The sequence below is a fragment of the Silurus aristotelis genome (genome assembly GCF_946808225.1).
Source record: "Silurus aristotelis genome assembly, chromosome: 15".
NCBI classification, from domain to species: domain Eukaryota; kingdom Metazoa; phylum Chordata; class Actinopteri; order Siluriformes; family Siluridae; genus Silurus; species Silurus aristotelis.
This window is the reverse complement of record NC_139588.1, coordinates 3,188,917-3,206,210: the sequence shown is the minus strand read 5'-3', so window position 1 is coordinate 3,206,210 and position 17,294 is coordinate 3,188,917. Positions and strand designations below refer to the sequence as shown.

The 17,294-nt window shown below is 40.3% G+C and overlaps 1 protein-coding gene and 2 long non-coding RNA genes across 27 annotated transcripts in view; 2 read left to right on the top strand and 1 right to left on the bottom strand.

Annotated features, from left to right (window-relative positions):
- LOC310738319 overlaps window positions 1-1,375 on the top strand; it is a 66,066-nt gene extending 64,691 nt beyond the window's left edge. The window contains exon 2 of the long non-coding RNA XR_014537037.1: window positions 1,143-1,375. This is a non-coding gene — a long non-coding RNA (uncharacterized lncRNA). The remainder of the gene's footprint in view (window positions 1-1,142) is intronic.
- Window positions 1-17,294, bottom strand: part of LOC310738044 (uncharacterized protein) — a 387,632-nt gene that overhangs the window by 360,343 nt on the left and 9,995 nt on the right. For 21 of the 25 annotated variants that reach the window (XM_083562878.1, XM_083562879.1, XM_083562880.1 and 18 more), the window contains 3 exons: window positions 14,304-14,477; window positions 7,728-7,901; window positions 6,412-6,585 (listed from right to left, as the gene is read on the bottom strand). In XM_083562878.1, the coding sequence (XP_083419004.1) occupies window positions 6,412-6,585; window positions 7,728-7,901; window positions 14,304-14,477 (522 nt within the window). The remainder of the gene's footprint in view (window positions 1-6,411; window positions 6,586-7,727; window positions 7,902-14,303; window positions 14,478-17,294) is intronic. The other 4 variants (XM_083562869.1, XM_083562875.1, XM_083562887.1 and 1 more) reach the window with 3 other exon arrangements.
- LOC310738293 lies at window positions 4,500-5,103 on the top strand. The gene is made up of 2 exons (XR_014537010.1): window positions 4,500-4,900; window positions 4,943-5,103. It is a non-coding gene; the product is annotated as an uncharacterized lncRNA (long non-coding RNA).

Below are 17,294 nucleotides of genomic sequence, written 5' to 3'. Positions count from 1 at the left end.
GCAGGTATCAGGGTACGCTAAACTAAACAGTCAAGTGTGTCAGATCTTCACCCGGAGGTGGCCCCCTTTCTACTATAAAGAAAGGATCTTTCCGTGGGCTCTCATCTGTTTCAGCCCTGAATACTCACTTAGGCTGGCTTCTTAGGCCAACAGACCAATTAGTGTATAGATTAAGTGGGTGCTGTTTTGATCCTGCTTGCGTGTATCCACTGTGGCTGATAATCAGTCAGAACTCCAGTTCTGGTTACAGCTAGAACAGTCGCTGGACCCAGATACTTCGGCTCACCGACCTTGGTAGGCTTCAGACTTCTTATCAGGACCTGCTGATTAGGCACAAAAGGGTGTGTTGGCTTATCTGTGGGCAGAGGAAGATTTAGTGAGACATCAGCACTGATAGAATTCAATTTCTCGACCAGGGCAGAAACGTAGTCATCCACCATCACTTCCAGGTTACCTAAGAAAGAAATGCCAGTGCGTCCCCTGACCCATGGGGTTGGGAAAGGCCAGCCCATTAGAATTTCAAAAGGTGACAGTTTAGTAGTTGAAGATGGGGTCATTCTCATTTCTGTGAGTACTGCCGGGAGAACAACAGTCCAATTTCGGCCTGTTTCAATGCAGGCTTTAGTAACACGTTCCTTAATGGTTCTGTTTGTTCTCTCTACCACTCCAGCTGACTGTGGGTGATAGGGAATATTAAAAAGCCAATCAATTGCTAAGCTTTTAGCCAAAAGTTTTGTTACCTTTGAAGCAAAAGGTGTCTGTTTTCACTTTCAATCATGCTAGGAATACCAAACCTATCGATGATCTCTTTCGTTAATATTTTGACAACCATTTTAGCGTTCTCTATTGCACATGCAAATGCTTCTGCCCACTTGCTGAATCTGTCGACTATAACCAACAGGTATCTCAAATTTCCTACAGGTGGCATATGTGTAAAAATATATGGCCACTTTGGCAGGGAGTTGAACAGCATTTAAAAGGTCGTCTATGAGATTAAAATGTGCTATGGGCTTTCCATCAGCTGTTTTAAAGTCTCTTTGCTTCCATGTTTCTGCAAAATCATGCACTACACCATGAGCATACTTAGACTCAGTGTATATAGTCACTACTTTACCTTCAGACAACTGACATGCTCTTGAAAGTGCGACCAACTCTGCAGCTGTGTGCAGATGTGTATGGTAATGATTTAGCTTCAACTATTACATCAGGTAATCTTACAACCGCATATCCACATAAATACACACCATCAGAAGGTTTTGAACATGAACATCTACATATAAGCAATCCCCCCTATCCAGGGTCGTATCTAAAAGATCAGACCTACAAGAGGTCTCTTGTTCAATGTGTTTAAGGCAATCATGTGGGTCGTCAAAACCATCTAAATCTATAAAATCTAGCAGATCACGCAGCACTACTACAGCTGAATGTGGCTGAGAAGAGGCTTAATGGTGAAGTTTTCTGTCTTCAAGAGTGTGGTTTCATAACCAGATCTACGTTGTGCTGTCATATGTTGTGTGTTGAGGTTGTGTAAAATAGCTGTTAGTTGATGTGAGGTGTTCAGTATCAATGGATGTGACAGCACCGTTTTCTCAGCATCCCGGACCATCATAGCCGCAGCACGCGGGAAACCCTTGTGTTATGTTGTGTAAAGATTTAGAAAGATACACAACAGGGAGATATCTGTCACCGTGTTCCTGGGCCAGAATCTCCACAGCCGTACCACCACGTTCTTCACATAAAGGTGAAAAGGCTTAGTATCATTCTGAAGACCTAAAGCTGGAGCAGACTGTAGACCTTCTTAAGCCCAGTAAACCTGTCAGTCATTTCATGAATCCACAGAATGAGATGTGATGGAGGAGCTTTGTGATCAATAGCACTGCGCAAAACTTTATCATGCTGTGTGCAGTCAGGGATCCATGCTCGCAGTAGTTCATCAGTCCCAAGAAGCTCTGCATCTGTTTCACAGTCTGAGGTCTTGAAAACCTGCTCACAAGCTGTACTCGGTCCTTATGTTAACACTGTGAATGAAAGTGTGTGTGTGACTTTTATTTATATATATTTACATATATATGTATTTATTTAACAACAATAAGATTATTATTATTTCAAATCGAGGAATTTGGAAAACATTTGAATTATTGTTATTCGGTAATAAAGTGCTGAATAAAATATAGGAATTTGTTATTGTTCTCCAGACTTCATTCTAGTGATGCCAAACCCTCTCTGTATTATACAGTGCCTTGCAAAAGTATTGACCCCCCTTGGCGTTTTTCCTATTTTGTTGCCTTACAACTTGGAATTAAAATTTTAATTTTAATTTATTTAACTTGAAATTAAAATTTTTAATTTTTATTTGGATTTCATGTAATGGACATACAAAAAAATAGTCCAAATTGGTAAAGTAAAATAAAAAAAATAACTTGTTTCAAAAAAATTCTAAAAAATAAATAACAGAAAAGTGGTGTGTGCATATGTATTCACCCCCTTTGCTATTAAGCCTATAAATAAGATCTGGTGCAACCAATTACCTTCAGAAGTCACGTAATTACTTGAATATAGTCCACCTGTGCAATCTAAGTGTCACATGATCTCAGTATATATATATATATATATATATATATATATATATATATATACCTGTATATATACACCTGTATATATACACCTGTTCAGAAAGGCCCCAGAGTCTGCAACACCACTAAGCAAGGGGCACCACCAAGCAAGCGGCACCATGAAGACTAAGGAGCTCGCCAAACAGGTCAGGGACAAAGTTGTGGAGAAGTACAGATCAGGGTTGGGTTATAAAAAAATATCCAAAACTTTGAATATCCCACGGAGCACCATTAAAGCCATTATTAAAAAAATGGAAAGAATATGGCACCACAACAAACCTGGCAAGAGAGGGCCGCCCACCAAAACTCACGGACCAGGCAAGGAAGGCATTAATCAGAGAGGCAACAAAGAGACCAAAGATAACCCTGAAGGAGCTGCAAAGCTCCACAGCAGAGATTAGCGTATCTGTCCATAGGACCACTTTAAGCCGTACACTCCACAGAGCTGGGCTTTATGGAAGAGCGGCCAGAAAAAAGCCATTGCTTACAGAAAAAAACAAGCAAACACGTTTGGTGTTCGCCAAAAGGCATGTGGGAGACTCCCCAAACATATGGAAGAAGGTACTCTGGTCAGATGAGACTAAAATTGAGCTTTTTGAACATCAGGGAAAACACTATGTCTGGCGAAAAACCCAACACCTCTCATCACCCCGAGAAAACCATCCCCACAGTGAAGCATGGTGGTGGCAGCAGCATGCTGTGGGGATGTTTAACATCAGCAGGGACTGGGAACCTGGTCAGAATTGAAGGAATGATGGATGGTGCTAAATACAGGGAAATTCTTGAGGGAACCCTGTTTCAGTCTTCCAGAGATTTGAGACTGGGACGGAGGTTTACCTTCCAGCAGGACAATGACCCTAAGCATACTGCTAAAGCAACACTCAAGTGATTTAAAGGGGAAACATTTAAATGTCTTGGAATGGCCTAGTCAAAGCCCAGACCTCAATCCAATTGACAATCTGTGGTATGACTTAAAGATTGCTGTAGACCAGCGGAACCCATCCAACTTGAAGGAGCTGGAGCAGTTTTGTCTTGAAGAATGGGCAAAAATCCCAGTGGCTAGATGTGCCAAGCTTATAGATACATACCCCAAGAGACTTGCAGCTGTAATTGCTGTAAGTATTGACTTTGGGGGTGAATAGTTATGCATGCTCAAGTTTTCAGTTTTTTTTTAATAAAAAATATTTTCCATGGGGGGTCAATACTTTTGCAAGGCACTGTATCCTGAAAAATATTTGGGTCTTATTTCAACAGGAATGTCAACTGTCAAGCTTAAGCTCAAATGTCAAGCAGAGGAGTAAAATGTAAAGGTTGTTAAGGACATTACTATGTCTATAAATCTTTAATGAATATAAAAGTAAATATTATGTAGTGATTTTAACAGTTCCATCTGATTCGCTGCCCACTGCTGCTGAAAATTCCACTTTCCTAATGTCAGTAAAGTTACTTGAATATGTTCATTTACACCCTCATTTATATACTTTGAAATATCACCCTATTCACACTGACTCTATATTTATTTACATTACTTTTGTGTGACTGATTAAACATTATATGTAGCTAGTATGTAGCATAATATAGCTAATATAACAATAACAAAATAGTTTTGTGTCCATATTTGATTTAAATAGTCCTCCAAATATTAACACTTAAAATAAACAATCTTAACTTTGGCAAAAAAAGTCTTTGATAATGTCTCTATTTACAATATTTTTTATTTTTTAATTTTAACATCTAAGAATGTTATCATTATTATTATTATTATTATATTATTATTATTATTATTATTATATTTTAACATTGATAATATATTTTACACAGTCTGGCTGTCCACTTGACAAAAGTTTGTTTTGTCAAGTGGACATATATTAGTAGTCAATGTTATTCTTATTCTTATTCTATTTTAATAGTTAATGCTCCGTATCTATAAACTAAAGCAAGACTTACTGTAAGTAAATGAATCAGCAGGAGGAGCAGCTCAGTGAGGAAATGTCCAGTAGATAATTAAACTAATATACAGTCATCACACTAAACCATATGATATCTTCTACATCTCCATGGTTACAACATGAGGCGCTTCTGAGCAAAGAATGGGCTTCTGTTGATAATAAACTTTTAAGATAAAACTTTATTCGTGGGGAAATTTCCAAAAAGTGGTGCAGAAAGAAAGAAAGAAGAGTAAATAAAACTCCATATAAAATGATTATAGTTTTATGGGTGTTTTTGTAGGAAATATTATATAATACATCATATACATATTATATACATCCAGGTGTGTGTGTGTGTGTGTGTGTGTGTGTGTGTGTGTGTGTGTGTGTGTGTGTATGCAGGCACTAAAGATGGCACTGATCCCATACTGGGTTGATCACCTGATACTAGTAAGAAATGGATATCAGATCAGAGAGAAAATAAAGAATGGATTGGGTCTGATCCTGTAGCATAAAGATAGAAACTCTATTAAATACTAACTAAAGGACAAAGTAATACATGTGATTTGGACTCCTTCTGCTCTGGGCTTTTTCACATCAACTCCTCAGATCCTGTAGATAAACGTGTTCTCGGTTTGCAGATACGGAAATGCAGGAACACTGGAGTCTTCACACACAATTGTTCATCACCAGTAAACACTACAAGAGAAAGAAGTGAATCAGTAACAGAAAACTACAAGGTGGTGTTTGATGATCAGCAGCAGGTAAATATCTCTGCTTCAAGAAACCAGGATTTGATTCCAGTCATAAAAGGACTGTCCGAGTGAGGAAACCAGCTGCTTACAGGAAATCCAATGTTTGTGGAATAAAAGATGATCATCATCTAATAAATAAAGTTAATGTGCTAAATATCGCTAATGTAGTAAATAACACTGATGTAGTAAATAACGTTGATGTAGTAAATAACGCTGATGAGTAAATAACGCTGATGTAGTAAATAACTCTGATGTATTAAATAACGCTGATGTAGTAAATAACGCTGATGAGTAAATAACGCTGATGTAGTAAATAACGCTGATGAGTAAATAACACTGATGTAGTAAATAACACTGATGTAGTAAATAACACTGATGTATTAAATAACACTGATGTAGTAAATAACACTGATGTAGTAAATAACACTGATGTAGTAAATAACACTGATGTAGTAAATAACTCTGATGGAGTAAATAACGCTGATGGAGTAAATAACGCTGATGAGTAAATAACGCTGATGTAGTAAATAACTCTGATGAGTAAATAACGCTGATGTAGTAAATAACTCTGATGTATTAAATAACGCTGATGGAGTAAATAACGCTGATGGAGTAAATAACGCTGATGGAGTAAATAACGCTGATGGAGTAAATAACGCTGATGTATTAAATAACGCTGATGAGTAAATAACGCTGATGTAGTAAATAACGCTGATGTAGTAAATAACGCTGATGAGTAAATAACGCTGATGAGTAAATAACGCTGATGTAGTAAATAACGCTGATGTAGTAAATAACGCTGATGAGAAAATAACACTAATGTAGTAAATAACACTAATGTAGTAAATAACGTTGATGTAGTAAATAACGCTGATGTAGTAAATAACTCTAATGTAGTAAATAACGCTGATGAGTAAATAACGCTGATGAGTAAATAACGCTGATGTAGTAAATAACGCTGATGTAGTAAATAACGCTGATGTAGTAAATAACTCTAATGTAGTAAATAACGTTGATGTAGTAAATAACGCTGATGTAGTAAATAACGCTGATGTAGTAAATAACGCTAATCATTACATCAGCTTCAGTGTTTATATAAAACAGATTATTACTCACTTCAGTGTCTGTAGATTGTAACGTTCATCATCCTTCAGAGCAGAGAGACACTTCACTCCTGAGTCTCCTACTTTATTCACAGACAGATACAGTTCTCTCAGGTGTGAGGGGTTTGATCTCAGAGCTGAAGCGAGAGCAGCACATCCTTTATCTGATACTCCACAATCACACAACCTGCAGATACACAATGACACACACTTCACTCTCTCAGTTTCTACACATTAAACATCAGAGAGAGAGAGAGAGAGAGAGAGAGAGAGAGAGAGAGAGAGAGGAAGGGATGGTGGAGAGAGAGAAAAGGGGGGGGATTAAGGAGAGAGAGGGGGAGGGAGAGGGGAGAGGGAGGGAGTCAGGGGAGAGAGAGAGAGGAAGAGTGAGAGAGGAAGAGAGAGAGAGGTGAAGGAGAGCGAAAGGGAGGGAGGGAGACTTTTTTGACTTTTACAAAACTTTATTTACACATATCACATACGCTGGTACACAGACACACACATGAAATTGTTACAAAAAAAACCCGCTGAAAAATTGGCAACACGCCAACCGCTCTCATGCTCTACACATCACGCTTACCCTTCCCCCTCGCACATGCAGAAAGAGAGAGAGATAGAGAGAGAGAGAGAGAGAGAGAGAGAGAGAGAGAGAGAGAGAGAGAAAGGGAGGGAGATTACACTCCCCTTACCGGCCATTATATTCAGATCACTGACCATCACACATTCATCACTGACCATCACACTCACAACACTAACCATTACATTAATCACTGACCATCACTGACCATCAAACTCATCACTGACCAAGAGAGAGAAAAGGAGAAAGATGTTAAGTGAGATCTTTGAAATCTGAATGTGGAGTAAAGAAGCTGTAGGTTCTTCAGCTCCAGACAGTATTTTCAGGTGTTCATCTACTGGAAATACAGATTTAATGCTGCAGGTTTAATTGGACTTTTGGGCTGCAATAAAAGTCACAACAGCTCAATTCTACACTGAGGGATTTTTGTAGCTTGTTAAATATTAGATCATCTTCTCTTTCTTCATTATTCTGCCTCGTCACATTTACATTTATATCAACACTTTTATACATGTATTAGATATAAGAAAATAAAACAATACAAAAGTCAATAAAAAGTCATGATTATAAAAAGATAAAAATTAAATCAACACTAATTTAAACTAACAAACAAAAGTAAAAAAAAAAATACAACTATAAAGTTCCTCCTCAGAACATTGATGCTGAACCTAAAATCTCTGCTTCAGTCTCACTATTAGAGAATGTGTGTTACTGAGGAGCAGGTCATGTGACTCTCAGAGAGATGATCTTACCACAGTATCTCCAGTTTACAGTGAGGATTCTCCAGTACAGCAGAGACACACTTCACTCCTGAGTCTCCTACTTTATTCCCAGACAAATTCAGTTTTCTCAGGTGTGATGGGTTTGATCTCAGAGCTGAAGCGAGAGCAGCACAGCCTTCATCTGATATTCCACAATCATACAACCTGCAGATACACAATGACACACACTTTACTCTCTCAGTTTCTACACATTACACATCCTGTGTGTTTTAAAATGAGTGAAACCGTTTATTCAGTGACAAGAACTGTCTGTTTTTTTTAAGCAGTTTGATAAAAGAGAGAGAGAGAGTGTGTAAATGTGTGTGTATGTGAGAGAGAGTGTGTGTGTGTGTGTGTGTGTGTGTGTGTGTGTGAGAAAGAAAGAGCGAGAGTGTGTGTGTGTGTGTGAAAGAGTGTGTGTGTGTGTGTGTGTGTGTGCACGCGTGAAAGAGAGACAGAGAGTGAGTGTGTGTGCGTGTGTGTGTGTGTGTGTGCACGCGTGAAAGAGAGACAGAGAGTGAGTCTGTGTGTGTGAGTTTGTCTGTGTGTGAGTGAGTGTGAGTGTGTGTGTGTGTGTGTGTATATGTGTGTGTGTGTAAGAGGAGAGAGATTTCATACACCTTTATTAAAAATATACATACAAACCAAATCAAACAAACAAACAAGCAAAGTCAAAACATAAACCCAAAACTCAAATTAACAACATATCAAAAGTTAATTCTTTATCAATTACTGTCAACGAACTCGGGTGATTAGGTGCGTGGATGAGAGGACCCAAATGCAGGATGCACCAGACGATAAGAATCGGGAGAGGAGGGTTTAGCACAGGCAGGAAATATTTAATGTCCGAATACTTCAGAACAAAACACAGTCGCAGCACAAACAGGGTTAAAGTAGAAGAAAAGGGTGAGGAGGATAGAACAGGCAGGAAAGCAATAATGTCCGAATACATTTGAACATACAGTCGTGGCACTCACTGGGTTAATGTTGAGAAAGCAATAATGTCAGAATACTTTTGAACACACACACTCACTGGGGTAATGTTGACCGTCCATGGTGCGGACAGTAACAGTGGTGGGAAGTATGGGGTCAGGGGGTGGTTCCTTCTCATCAGGGGAGTGCAAACGGGACAAGGCGTTAGGCTTCCCATTTAGCGACCCCGGCCGGTACGACAAGGAGAAGTTAAATCGCCCGAAGAACAGTCCCTAACGTGCTTGACATGGATTCAGGCGCTTGGCAGTCCGCATATATTCCAAATTTCAATGATCGGTCCAGACGAGAAATGGAACTTCGGACCCCTCCAGCCAATGACCTCACGATCACCAACAGGGTAGTTCTGTTCAGCTGGGCTAAGACCGTGGTGCAGGCCGTGGTCAAGGGCACCTCTCTGAGACAGAATGGCCCCTACACCCAGATCTGAGGCGTTCACCTCCACCACAAATTGGCGGGTTGGATCCGGAAGGGCCAGGACAGGGGCTGAGGTGAAAAGACTCTTCAGGTTGGTTAAAGGCCCGTTCAAGCCTCTGGGTTTCAGTTAAAGGCCTGACGTATGGAGGTGAGTGAGTGAAGGGGGGCCGCGACGGAGCTATAGACCCTGATAAACCGCTGATAGAAATTGGCAAAACCCAAAAACCTCTGTAATTGGGGCCAGTCCTTTACCACCTAAATCCTGGCTTGGTCCATCTGGAAGTTATTGGCTGAAAGGACAAATCCAAGGAAGGTGGTGCTGGACATATGGAAATCGCATTTCTCCACCTTACATTCTGGAGGAGCCACCCGAGTACCGAATGCACATGGTGGACATGTTTGTCTCTAGAGCGTGAGAACACGAGCATGTCTCAAAGCACGTCGTTTAACAACACCTGGAAGACCGCTGGCACATTCGTGAAGCCAAATGGCATAACAAGGTACACATAATGCCCCGACGAGGTATTGAACGCTGTCTTCCACTCATCCCCCTCCCGGATACGGACAAGGTGGTAGGCGCTACGGAGGTCCTGGAGCCCTGGAGAATGCAGAAAACATCAGGGGCAATGGGTACCGGTTCTTGACAGTTATGCCATTTAGGCCCCGATATTCGATGCAAGGATGGAGGCTCTTGTACTTCTTTTCCACAAAGAATAACCCTGTGCCTGCCGGAGAGGAGGACGGCAGATAATTCCTTCAGTTAAACTCAGATCCCTATCTTTCAGACCTTCTATATCCAGCAGTATGCTAGACATACCTCTTAAATCAGGAGAAATGGTGATTTTGGGAAAGGGATATTTTATATCTGGAATCAGACTTCCATCAGCAAAGTTTTATAACTGTTAGATTTTTATCATGCCCAAACAAAACTTTATTCTTGGAGAGGTTTTCCATACGATCTGCTATGCCCGTGGTGCCTTTCTAATATCAGGGAAGAAGAAATACACAGCACACAGAATGCATGTTCTTCCTCTTCTTCTGTTTTTTGCAGGTAGCAGAACGTATATATATACACATACAGAGAAAGGGCTGTCCTAAACTTGTTTCCTGTTTAGACAAGAGGATATACTAGCCGTAGATGTGTGAGCCCAGATAAGGACTCCCTGTTTACCTTACAGACTAACATCGTAAATATTCTATAGACACTGAACAGACAAAGGGATGTGTGTGAGATAGTGTGAAAACCATCTTAACACTAACAATAACATAATTAATTCTTCCTCTGTAAACCTTTTTTTCACAGTTTTAAAATAAATTCAGTTTGGCGTGAGGACCTCTGACTTAAAATGGTGGCCAGTGCAAGACCATCACTTAAATGAGGCCCAGCCACATCAATTACGTTCCTTAACTTTACCATACCAGAGCCACAAAGTCTTAATTAAAGACCTGGCCAACACATTTAATAAGTCAAAGAGAGATCCTTTAACCAAAGGCTCCTCAAGCAACCAAAACAATGACTTTGTTTTACAAACCCTGATAAACCTGAAAAGTCCCCACATTTTAAATAGTTCTTGATAAAAAGAAGAAAGTCCTTTGAAATTCACTTGTTTGTGATCCGTAAATACCGGAGTACTGTCAAGTCCAATTCCATCGATCTGCTGTAATATGTTCTGAGCCACTTTCCTCCAAACTAGATCTTCAGGCCCAGTTACCAGTCTCTGGATAAACTGCAAGCGAAAAGTTGCAGGTCTACTAAACAGATGCACCAGACCTTGACCTCCTTCTTTCACAAGCAAGAAAAGTACACTTTAAGGGACCCAGTGAAGCTAATCCCAAAAAAAGTCCACCAGCGTTGCTTGTAATCTGGAAAGCAGACCAGGAGGAGGGTCTACACATATCAATCTGTGCCACAATGTTAAAGCAGCCAAATTGTTCATTATTAAAGGAAACTTGTGTATGAATCCACTTCCATTTTTTTAACCTGCCCTCTATTTTTTTAACCAACCCAAACCAGTTATTTTCTCGTGTGACAGCATCTCCAATAAACACTCCTACATATTAAAGACCTCATTTTTTCCAAGTTAACCCACTAGGTAATAACGGTGGCCCCTTCTCCCATTTTCCAACAATTAAGGCATCACTCTTACTCCAATTTATTTTAGCAGCAGATACATTTCCAAACTTTCACACTCACATCACTGACCATCACACTCACATCACTGACCATCACACTCATCACTGACCATCACACTCATCACTGACCATCACACTCATCACTGACCATCACACACTCATCACTGACCATCACACACTCATCACTGACCATCACACACTCATTACTGACCATCACACACTCATTACTGACCATCACACACTCAACACTGACCATCACACTCAACACTGACCATCACACTCAACACTGACCATCACACTCATATTACTGACCATCACACTCATATTACTGACCATCACACTCATATTACTGACCATCACACTCAACACTGACCATCACACTCAACACTGACATCACTGACCATCACTGACCATCACACTCAACACTGACCATCACACTCAACACTGACCATCACACTCACAACACTGACCATCACACTCACAACACCGACCATCACACTCACAACACCGACCATCACACTCACAACACCGACCATCACACTCACATCACCGACCATCACACTCACATCACCGACCATCACACTCACATCACCGACCATCACACTCACATCACCGACCATCACACTCACATCACCGACCATCACACTCACATCACCGACCATCACACTCACATCACCGACCATCACACTCACATCACCGACCATCACACACTCATCACCGACCATCACGCTCACATCACTGACCATCACGCTCATATTACTGACCATCACGCTCATATTACTGACCATCACACTCAACACTGACCATCACACTCATATTACTGACCATCACACTCATCACTGACCATCACACTCACATCACTGACCATCACACTGACATCACTGACCATCACACTCATCACTGACCATCACACTCACATCACTGACCATCACACTCACATCACTGACCATCACACTCACATCACTGACCATCACACTCACATCACTGACCATCACACTCACATCACTGACCATCACACTCACATCACTGACCATCACACTCACATCACTGACCATCACACTCACATCACTGACCATCACACTCAACACTGACCATCACACTCACATCACCGACTATTACATTCACATCACCGACCATCACACTCACATCACTGACCATCACACTCACATCACTGACCATCACACTCACATCACTGACCATCACACTCACATCACTGACCATCACACTCACATCACTGACCATCACACTCAACACTGACATCACACTCAACACTGACCATCACACTCACATCACCGACTATTACATTCACATCACCGACCATCACACTCACATCACTGACCATCACACTCACATCACTGACCATCACACTCACATCACTGACCATCACACTCACATCACTGACCATCACACTCACATCACTGACCATCACACTCAACACTGACCATCACACTCAACACTGACCATCACACTCAACACTGACCATCACACTCAACACTGACCATCACACTCACATCACCGACTATTACATTCACATCACTGACCATCACACACTCAACACTGACATCACACTCATATCACTGACCATCACACTCAACACTGACCATCACACTCATATCACTGACCATCACACTCACATCACTGACCATCACACTCACATCACTGACCATCACACTACATTTATCCTAAATTAGATGCACCTGTTTGAGGTCGTTAGCTGCATAAAGACACCTGTCCACCCCATACAATCAGTAAGAATCCAACTACTAAGGAAGAAGAATGATGAGTACCATCCTAAGAACACCATCCCTACTGTGAAGCATGGGGGTGGTAGCATCATGCTTTTGGGGGGGAGGGTTCTGCACATGGGACAGGGCGACTGCACTGTATTAAGGAGAGGATGACCAGGGCCATGTATTGCGAGATTTTGGGGAACAACCTCCTTCCCTCAGTTAGAGCATTGAAGATGGGTCGAGGCTGGGTCTTCCAACATGACAATGACCCGAAGCACACAGCCAGGATAACCAAGGAGTGGCTCTGTAAGAAGCATATCAAGGTTCTGGCGTCGCCTAGCCAGTCTCCAGACCTAAACCCAATAGAGAATCTTTGGAGGGAGCTCAAACTCTGTGTTTCTCAGCGACAGGCCAGAAACCTGACTGATCTAGAGAAGATCTGTGTGAAAAACTACAGGAAACGTTTGACCTCTGTAATTGCAAACAAAGGCTCCTGTACCAAATATTAACATTGACTTTCTTAGGTGTTCAAATACTTATTTGCAGCTTTATCATACAAATAAATAGTTTAAAAATCATATATTGTGATTTCTGGATTTTTTTTTTTAGATTATGTCTCTCACAGTGGACATGCACCTACGATGACAATGTTAGACCCCTCCATGATTTCTAAGTGGGAGAACCTGCAAAATAGCAGGGTGTTCAAATACTTATTTTCCTCACTGTATATCAACACTTTTGTACATTTATTAGATATTAGAAACTAAAACAATACAAAAGTCAATAAAAAGTCATGATTATAAAAAGATAAAAATTAAATCAACACGAATTTAATCTAACAAACAAAATTGTTGAAAGATTTAACAATATTATATATACATATAATATAAACAATTAAAATAAACAATATAAACAATATTGTTGAAAGATTTATGACCAAACTTTTGATGTCACCCATATGAGGATGGGTTCCCCTTTGAGTCTGGTTCCTCTCAAGGTTTCTTCCTCATATCATCTAAGGGAGTTTTTCCTTGCCACTGTCGCCACGGCTGCTCATCAGGGACAAACGCACACCATTCACCTTCACTGTTGTTTTCTGTAAAGCTGCTTTGAGACAATGTCTGTTGTGAAAAGCGCTATACAAATAAACTTGACTTGACAAAAGTAAAAAAATACAACTATAAAGTTTCTCCTCAGAACATTGATGCTGAACCTAAAAGCTCTGCTTCAGTCTCACTATTAGAGAATGTGTGTTACTGAGGAGCAGGTCATGTGACTCTCAAAGAGATGATCTTACCTCAGTATCTCCAGTTTACAGTGAGGATTCTCCAGTACAGCAGAGAGACACTTCACTCCTGAGTCTCCTACTTTATTCTTAGTCAGATTCAGTTTTCTCAGGTGTGAGGGGTTTGATCTCAGAGCTGAAGCGAGAGCAGCACAGCCTTCATCTGATACTTCACAATCACGCAACCTGCAGATACACAATGACACACTTCACTCTCTCAGTTTCTACACATTACACATCCTGTGTGTTTTGAAATGAGTGTATATATTAAAACATTTTATTTAGTGAGAACTATCTGTTTCTTTTATGCAGTATGTGTGTGTGTGTGTGTGTGTGTGTGTGCGTGTGTGCGTGTGAAAGTATAAATACTACTCAAGTATTTATATCATTCTGCCCATTGACCTTTATCATTACATCAGCTGATATCTGATGTTGCAGATTAACATGAGGTAACAGTAGGTCTTCTATATTAGACCATAATTAGTTTAATAATGGTTCGATTGCTAAGGAGTAAAGCGTTCCAGAGAGTCACAACCTTGTCTTATGCCCCTGTTAACACTATGGCAGACAAACCACCATTGATTTTTTTAGCATACTCTCAATGTCTTTATATAACACTAACTTCTTCAATAAAACCTGTGCCAAAACCAAGAACATAAAAGGTGTTCCAAAGATATTGGTGCTCAACCCTATAAAAAGCTTTTTCCTGATCAATGGAGATGAGCCCTAAATTAATGCCCAATAGGCCAGCAACCTCTATTACATCTCCAACAAGTAAAATGTTCTCAGAAATAGACCTACCAGGCACAATACGTCTGGTCAGGATGTATGATGTCCCCCATCACTTCCCTTAATCTATTTGCCAGAGTTTTAGAAAAGATTTTTAGGCTCACTGGTCTCCAGTTGTTAATTTCTTGAAGGTCACCTTTCTTGGGTAGTAGAGTAATCACAGCTCTCCTACAGAACACTGGTAAAAAAACACTCAGCTATGCTCTCAATGAGAACATCCAAGAGATCCTCACCCAACACCTCCCAAAAGGCATCAAGTACTGGAGCTTTTCTACTCTCCATAATCTACAATACCTTCCATAGCTCTTGTGAACACAAAGGCTTCTCTAGTGCCTCCTTTGACTTTTTTGGAAGCTTCGGTAAACCTTGATAAAAACTGGCAGACATTTCCTCATCATCTTTATATTCACTCCCATACAGATCCTTATAGAACCTTACAGCCCTGTATCTTATTTCAGACAGCACTGTAAGCTCCTGCCCGTTCTCTGATCACAATGAGTGAATGTATCTACTCTGGCCATTCTTTCTTTCCAAATTAAAAAATCCCACCATTGTTTTACATTTATAAAACTCTCTTTTTTTCAATTCCTTTTTATTTAAATTCGAAAAACCTCTTTAAACTTTGCATCACTCAACAAAGAGACATTAAAATGCCAATAGGAACTCTTTACCTTATATTTGATATAAACACACTACAAATAACAATATCATGATCAGAAACCCCAGAAGGACTAATAACACAGCTCTGCACAATATTAAAAGAGACAAGACAAATTTCAGCATGTGAAGGCAGAGAAAACTACATTGTTTCAAACCCCATCCTCTGCCTGAAGTTCTGATCTTCATTTAGCAGGAATTTTTCTTCACCCTCACTTCTCATTAACATCCCAACAGAATCAACAAACATTTTGCGATCAGGAAAAGAATCTTTAGCCTGCACATTTTTCATCTTTATTGATCTTTGTAAAAAAAGATTTGACTTTACCAAAAGAATAGTCACTACCATAATTTCCAGACTATAAAGCGCACCCATATATAAGCCGCACCCACTGAATTTGACAAAGATTTTTATTTTAAACATAAATAAGCCGCACCTGTCTATAAGCCACAGGTGTCTACATTGAAACTAATGAACTTTACACAGGCTTTAACGAAAGATGGGTGAAATATGTTGCGCTTCCTTTAGGAGCATAGCAGGTATTTTGGTAATAGCCTGGCGCCACATTTTTCCGCTATTACTGCATGTGTGGAGACCGAGGAATATGTCCTTATTATTTTCTGATGCTCAGTTCTAAGTTCCTTTGACTAACCCGTAACGCTGTTGCCAAGAAAAATAAAAAAGCATGAGTTTTGGAAACCTGTCTGTGCTTATATGATTTCTGTTGCAACTGGAGTTAGCGAGCTCTCCCTTCACCCAGACTCAACGCGTTACAACGGCTTGTATCTAAACAGTAGCCTACCAAGAAAGTCATTGTTCACTGTCTTCCTCCTTCCTTTCACAACTATTTCTCTCGGGAGTTTATCTTTTGGCATCGTCGTGTGTTTAAAAAAAAGTTTTTTCTTCCAAAGCCGTGCAGCTCAGAACACAGGTGAGGTGCATTTTTTCATTTCAATTTGAAAATTTAATTGGTCTAATGTTATGGGGTTCAGTTTTTTGGCTTGAAGTTTATGAAATTCATAAATAAGCTGCTTCGATGTTTAAGCCGTGGGGTTCAAAACGTGGGAAAAAAGTAGCGGCTTATAGTCCGAAAAATACGGTACATGTCTTCCCTCTGCTCTTATTGTCCAGAGTTTCACTGTCAGAATCTTCAACAGGACTTTCAACATCATCACATTCATTAGCTTGTGTTTCAGACCATTGTTTTAACTTTTCATTCCTCATCCTTACTGTATTCCTTTTTCAGGAGGTGTTTTAAACAGTGCATCATCACTCACATAATCTGGATTCATTTCTTCTTCACTCACCTGTTTAGCTGCTTTGACAGTATCTATTACTGTTTTTCCCTCTGTCACCTCGGGTTCTCCCCCTGGCATCACTCGTTCCTGCCTCTGGCACAATAGACGCACCTTCAGCCTGATCCCATTCAACCGAACCAGTGAGAACAGTATCTCCAGCCTGATCCCATTCAGCTGAACCAGTGAGAACAGTATCTCCAGCCTGATCACATTCAGCTGAACCAGTGAGAACAGTATCTCCAGCCTGATCACATTCAG